Source organism: Carcharhinus amblyrhynchos, chromosome 32, assembly GCF_965287045.1.
Source record: "Carcharhinus amblyrhynchos chromosome 32, sCarAmb.v2.hapA, whole genome shotgun sequence".
Classification (NCBI taxonomy): Eukaryota; Metazoa; Chordata; class Chondrichthyes; order Carcharhiniformes; family Carcharhinidae; genus Carcharhinus; species Carcharhinus amblyrhynchos.
Genome location: NC_137355.1, coordinates 9,835,937 through 9,843,056, shown reverse-complemented (window position 1 = coordinate 9,843,056; position 7,120 = coordinate 9,835,937). Strand labels below are relative to the sequence as shown.

At 47.9% G+C, this 7,120-nt stretch overlaps 1 protein-coding gene across 1 annotated transcript in view; it reads right to left on the bottom strand.

The window, feature by feature from the left end:
• Positions 1 to 1,151: 1,151 nt before the first annotated feature.
• Positions 1,152 to 7,120, bottom strand: part of cib2 (calcium and integrin binding family member 2) — a 76,169-nt gene continuing 70,200 nt past the window's right edge. Inside the window, exon 5 of the mRNA XM_080216114.1 lies at positions 1,152 to 1,173. Coding sequence (XP_080072240.1) covers positions 1,152 to 1,173 — 22 coding nt within the window. The remainder of the gene's footprint in view (positions 1,174 to 7,120) is intronic.

The following is a 7,120-nucleotide window of genomic DNA, read 5'->3' as shown; positions in this document are numbered from 1 at the left end:
TATATGAGTGTATGTGGTTGTGAGTGTGTGTGGTTGTGTGTGTGTATATGTGTGTATGTGTGTGGGGATGGTTGTGTGTGAGTATGAGTGTGAATGCGTGTGTGTGCATGTGAGTGTGTGTATGTGTGTGTATATATGAGTGTGTGTATGGGTGTGTGTATATGAGTGTGTGTGGTTGTGTGTGAGTATGAGTATGTGTGTGTGAGTATGAGTGTGTGTGTGTGTGTATGTGTATATATGTGTGTGTGTGAGTCTGCATGTGTGGGTGTGTGTATGTGTGAGTTTGTACATGTGTGCATGTATATGAGTGTATGTGGTTGTGTGTGAGTGTATGTGGTTTTGTGTGTGTGTGTGTGAGTATGAGTGTGTGTATATGTGTGTGAGTATGAGTGTGGGTATATATGTGTGCATTTGTATATATGTGTGTGTGTGTGTATGTGTGCCTGTGTATGCCTGTGTGATGGGTCGGGTCTTTTTTGCAGACAGGTGTAAAACAGGGGCCAGGGAGGGTGGGAGGGGAGGGTGAAGGTTGGAAGTTTGACACCTCAATCCCTGACACACCTGCAAAGAGGAGTCACCGAAAGCAGGAGAGGTGAGGTGGACTTTCCTAATCAGCCCGTTCATCACTCAATTCACAACCTCGAGTGAACATTAATATTTCAGACGTCTGCAGCAAGCAAATACAAAACTGTAAAGAAATAGAAATCTTTCCTTGCGAGCCACTGCGGTCCTGGTAGAAAATACTGACATCAAAGAGTTTTTAGCCCTCGGGTTTTTCCTGTGCTTCCTTTAGTTTGGACCTTTTCATTTTCACTGTCCATCTTGGCCTCCAGCAGAAAGTTCTAGAATAAACTTCTGACACAAGGAAAGGTCAGAAGGTCGCTGGTTGCTTTGAGATGTCCGTGCTTCCAGTGAAGGTCAGGTTAACAGAGGCCTCAGAGTATCAAAACGCGGAGCCCGGAACATTCAATTTCCCGGCAATCCAGCCAGGGTTCCATGGCTTAGTCCGACAGACAAGGAGGAGATCCCACGTCTCCAGCTGAAGGGGGCTCCATGTCCCGCCAAAGGGTCCGAGAGGTTGTGGCATCAGAGGGCAGCTGACCTCAATCTCCTGTGTGTACCCGTCACATAGCCTGTCCAGTAAATACCCTTCAGATCCGAATGTGGAAGGTGCTGGGGCAGCAGAAGAGATGGGGAAAGGCCACTGAGTAAAGGGCTGAACATTTCAAAACCACGGCTGTCCCTCCATAAATAAACTCCTTCCGCGTCTCCGCCCTCTCCCACACTCACCCCCACACTGTCCCACCCCAACCCTACACCCCCCCACCCACCCCAACCCCCACACCCTCCCACACTCACCCCCACCCAACCCCATCCCCTCCCACCCCCACTCCCACGCAGCCCCACACCTTCCCACCCCAACCCCACCCCCAAGCCCTCCCACCCCACCCCCACACACCCAACCCAACCCCCACACCCTCCCACTCCACCCAACACCACCTCACCCCACTCCCACACACCCTCCCACCCACACCCTCCCACCCAACCCCCACACCATCCCACCCACCCCCACACCCTCCTACACCCACCCCCACCCCCTCCTACACTCACCCCCGCCCAGCCCCACACCGTCCCACCTCATCCCACCCCCACCCCCCAACCCCCACATCCTCCCATCCTCACCCACCCCCACCCCACATCACACCCTCCCACACCCATCCCCACCTCACCCCTCCCACTTCCACCCCACCCCACCCCAACACCCTCCCACCCATCTCCACACCCTTTCCCACACACAATCAAGACACGGGTCACCCTGGCAGGAAAATGATGGTAATAAGTTTGAGCCTCAGCTGCTCCCTTACTTGATCTGATGTTCTCTCATGTGCGTTCACTCTCTTTGCCCAACACTCACAGGGCAGCAGAATCTTTTAAACAATTATTTTCATGGGCATTTGCATCATTTGGCTAGGCCAGCGTTTGATGCCGATCTCTAGTTGCCCTCGAACTGAATGTCTCACTCAACCATTTATTTATTTATTATTTTACTCATTTATTATGCACAAGTAGACTTACATTAACACTGCAATGAAGTTACTGTGAAAATCCCCTAGTCACCACAATCCGGCACCTGTTCAGGTACACTGAGGGAGAATTTAGCATGGTCAACGCACCCTAACCAGCACGTCTTTCACACTGTGGGAGGAAACCGGAGCACCCGGAGAAACCCACGCAGACACGGGGAGAATGTGCTGGCTCCACACAGACAGTGACCCAAGCCAGAAATTGAACTTGGGTCCCTGGTGCCGTGAGGCAGCAGTGCTAACCACTGTGCCACCATGCTGCCCAATTAAGATTTCCCATAATACTGTGGCTCTGGAGTCACATGTAGGCCAGACCAGGTAAGGACAGCAGATTTCCTTCCCTAAAGGACAGTAGTGAACCAGATGGGTTTTTATGATATTTTGATGGCCACCATCACCATGAGCGGGCACAGTGGTTAGCACTGCTGCCTCGCAGTTCCAAGGACCCGGGTTCAATTCTGACCTTGGGTGACTGTGTGGAGTTTGCACATTCTTCCCATGTCTGCGTGGGTGTCCTTCAGGTGCTCTGGTTTCCTTTCACAACCCAAAGATGGTTAAGTGGATTGGCCATGCTAAATTATTAGCAATGTAAATACATTGGGTTACGGGGATAGGGCCTGGGTGGGACTGTTGCCAGTGCAGACTCAATGGGCCGAATGCCCTCCTTCTGCACTGTAGGGATTCTATGATCAGTGCCTATTTCAGATTTGAATTGAGTTTAAATTGCATCCAGCTGCCGTGCGCAGAATTGAACCCATGTTTCCAAAGAACAAAAAACAAAACAGCCCGGGAAACAGGCCCTTCGGCCCAATGAGCCCACACCACCATTTTAACATTACGAGTCCCCCCTCCACGCATAACCTTTATCTATGCTTATGGCATTCCTCACTGAGGGAAAGCTAATTTAGGGACAATTTATTACACCAATCAGCCTAATAGCACATCTTTGGGGTGTGGGAGGAAACCGGAGCACCCGGAGAAAACTCACGCAAGCATGGGGAGAATGCGCAAACTCCCACAGACACTGGCCCAAATCCATGTGTCTGCACAGCAAACAGTGATAGTCACTGAGCTGTCGTGTTGCCCAGCATCTGGTCCAGTTTAAGCGTACACTAACGACATGAAGTACTAGGCTATTCTCGAAACAAAATTTACTTGGGCATTATAACCTGGGCCCTCTTATGGTCCAGTAAAGTTAGCATTATGATCAGCAACTCCTTTGTAACTTAGAATCGTGATCTTGCTGGTGTGACCTCGTGGTGCACTAAGGCAGATTTTCATGTTTCTATAGCTAGTAATGCCAGAACAGGTCATAGTCTGTCACCAGGGGGCTTGTAGCTTGAGTGGGGGGACACCCACATGGCCGACCAGGAGTGTCTCCCACTCTCACCGCCAGCCATTGGCACATTTGGACGGATGTTGCAGGTTGACATTCAACCTGTTTGGCTGCGTTATGAATGCACCTTCCTTAGCCGTCAAGTCCTGGGGTGGGGCTCGACCCCAGAGCTCCTGGCTCAGAGGCAGGGACGCTAACCTCAGTGTGCCACAAGACGCTCCAGAGAAGGGATTGTAACCCACTAAACAATCACTGACACAGATTCTGTTAGTGTCGAGATTGAAGAACCAACCAGCTAAATCAGACTACAAAACGTTCCGAATACAGTTGTCAAGAAGGTTGAGTTATGATACAACTGCCTCTTTCAAACCATTTCCCAGTACAATATTTAATTGATGCCTTTATATTTCTGTGGCTATTTGTGAGTCGCACTTATGTCTTTTTTTAAAACATTTTTCCAGAAGTGGGGAATTTGAGATTTTCCTTGCTTCTCACTCAACCACAACACAAAAGCCCGACTTTCTCCCTCAACACATTTTGAGAAGCAAAGTATTAAAAATTGGGCAAGTTATTAAGAGATTGTTATTGTGAGAAAAGGCAAATCTCATAGGCTTTACTGCTTTGAAGGTTTTTTCTCTTAGGGTAACCATGATGGGTTGGGTGGTCTTACACAATCCAAGTCGCCATGGAAACAATGGGCAAAATTGTATGGCAACACAGATTGACATCTTCAATCTCAAACCCCAAAAGCATCCTCCTCGCCCAATTTAGACAGAACCGTGACTCGTTAAAGATCTTGGTGTCAATTTGTTACTGTTCTCTTTATAAAGGGAGGCAATGGCAGGGTCTGTGTGAGTTTCTTCTGGATGCTCTGGTTTCCTCCCACAAACAGTTAAAATTGAGTGGCACGGTAGCACAGTGGTTGGCACTGCTGCTTCACAGCTCCAGGGATCTGGGTCACTGTGTGTGGAGTTTGCACATTCTCCTTGTGTCTGTGTGGGTTTCCTCCGGATGCTCCGGTTTCCTCCCACAGTCCAAAGATGTGTGGGTTAGGTTGATTGGCCATGCTTAAATTGCCCCTTAGTATCCCGAGATGTGTAGGTTAGAGGGATTAGTGAGTAAAATATGTAGGGATACGGGAGTAGGGCCTGGCTAGGATTGTGGTCAGTGCAGACTCGATGGGCCAAATGGCTTTTCTCTGTGCTGTAGGATTTCTATGAAAACTGAAAGACGTGCTGGTGGGGTGCATTACATGCTAAATTCTTCTTCAGCGTACCCAAAAAGGCGCCGGAGTGTGGCAACCAGGGGATTTTCACAGTAACTTACTTGAAGTGTTAATGTAAGCCGACCAGTGACAGTAATAAATAAACTTTAAACTCTGTTGAAACTGGTCATTCCCTGGCATTTGGTGCAAATATTCCTTGTTATTTATGAGCCCAAGCCTGGATATTGTCCAGGTCTGGCTGCATTTGGACATGAACTGCTTCAGTATCTCAGGAATTGTGAATGGTGTTGAATATTGTTCAGTCATCAGCGAAAATCTCCACTTCTGACCTTATGATGGAAGGAGGGTCATCAATGAAGCAGCTGAAGATGGTTGGGCCGGGGACACTGAGGGACTCCTGCAGTGATGTCCTGGAGCTGAGATGATTGATCTCCAACCAGCACAATCATCTTCCTCTGTGCCAAGTATGTCTCCAACTAGAGGAGAATTACCCCTGATTCACATTGACTTCACATTGCCTGGGCTCCATGTTGCCACATTTAGTCAAATGCTAAATTGGGTAAAGCGTCTTTGACCTTTAACCTAGCAGTCTGAGCAGGGGTTACAATGGTGGCAATCAGAAGCCCCAGTGCATCTCTAAATCAACCACGTTCAACCTTCCCTTTAGAACTGGAGCAATTGATGTCATAAATAATATTGATTCGATACGCGGGATCAATGATATGTTAATGGGAGAGTCAATTATTTATTTATGAACGGGCCAATGTATATCTGAGACCAAATCAATGTGCATTTATGGAAGGGCCAATTATTTATTTATGAAGATGCAATATACATTTACGAATATGTCACCTGGATGTAATGAATGTTCAGTGTGTATTATTGAATTACATCCATTATGAGTATGTCACCAGGATATCAGTGAGTGGACCAATCTACATCAGTCCTTGGAGACAATAGATGCATGGGGAGGTGGTGGCCTAGTGGTATTGTCACTGAACTATTAATCCAGAAGCTCAGCTAATGCTCTGGGGACCCGGGTTCGAATCCCGCCACAGCAGATGATGGAATTTGAATTCAATAAAGAAAATCTGGAGTTGGCACACTGGTTAGCACTGATGCCTCATAGCGTCAGGGACCCAAGTTCAATTCCAGCCTCAGTCACTGTCTCTGTGGGGTTTGCACATTCTTCCTGTCCCTGTGTGGGTTTCCTCCAGGTGCTCCAGTTTCTTCCTACAGTCTGAAAGACGTGCTTATTAGATACATTGACCCGAACAAGCACCGGAGTGTGGCGACTAGAGGGATTTTACAGTAACTTAATTGCAGTGTTAATGTAAGCCTCCCACAGTCCAAAGATGTAGGGGTTAGATTGATTGGCCATGTTAAATTGACCTTTAGTGTCAGGGGATTAGTTGGGTAAATGTGTGGGGTGATGGGAATAGGGCCTGGATAGGATTGGGGGTCAGTACAAACTTGATAGGCCGAATGGTCTCCTTCTGTACTGTATGGATTCTGTGAAGAATCTACTGGTGACCATGAAACCATTGTCAGTTATCAGAAAACCCATTGGTTCAACAATGTCTTTTAGGAAAGGAAATCTGCAGTCCTTACCTGGTCTGGCCTACAAGTGACTCCAGAGCCACAGCAATGTGGTTGACTCTCAACTGCCCTCGGGCAACTAGGGATGGGCCATAAATGCTGGCCCAGCCAGCAACACCCATGTCCCACAAATAAATTTTCAAAAATTGTCACACTCTGTAAGCTGGCAATAGTTTTATATTTCAACAGGACCTTTCTGGATGCTACCCTGAGGAACTCCTGCAGCGATGTTCTGGAACTGAGATGGCTGATCCCTAACCATCACAACCATCTTCCATTGTGCCAGGTATGACTCTAACCAGCGGAGAGCTTTCCCCCTGTGTCCCATTAACTTCACTTTGCTAGAGCTCCTTGATGCCACAATAGGATAAATGCTGCCTTAATACCAAGGGCTGTCACTCTCACCTCACCTCTGGAGTTCAGCATTATTGTCCATGTTTGAGGTCAAGAGCCGAGTGACCCTGGCAAAACCCAAACTGGGCATCACTGAGCAGGTTATTGCTGAGTAAGTGCTGCTTGATAGCACTGTCAATGACCCCCTCTCTCATTTTACTGATGATCGAGAGTAGACTGATTGGGAGGTAATTGGTCAGGTTAGATTTGAATTCAAATTCCACCATTTGCTGTGGCAGGATTTGAATCCAGGTCCCCAGAACATTAGCTGAGTTTCTGGACTAATAATTGAGTGATAATACCACTAGGCCACTGCCTCCCCGTGCATCTCTTTGTGTACAGGACATACCTGAGCAACTTCCCACATTGTCGGCTGGAACAACTTGGCTAGGGGAATGGCAAGTTCTGGAGCACAGGTCTTTAGTACTATTGCTGGAATGTTATCGGGGCCCATTGCCTTTGCAGTGGTATGGAGAACTTTGT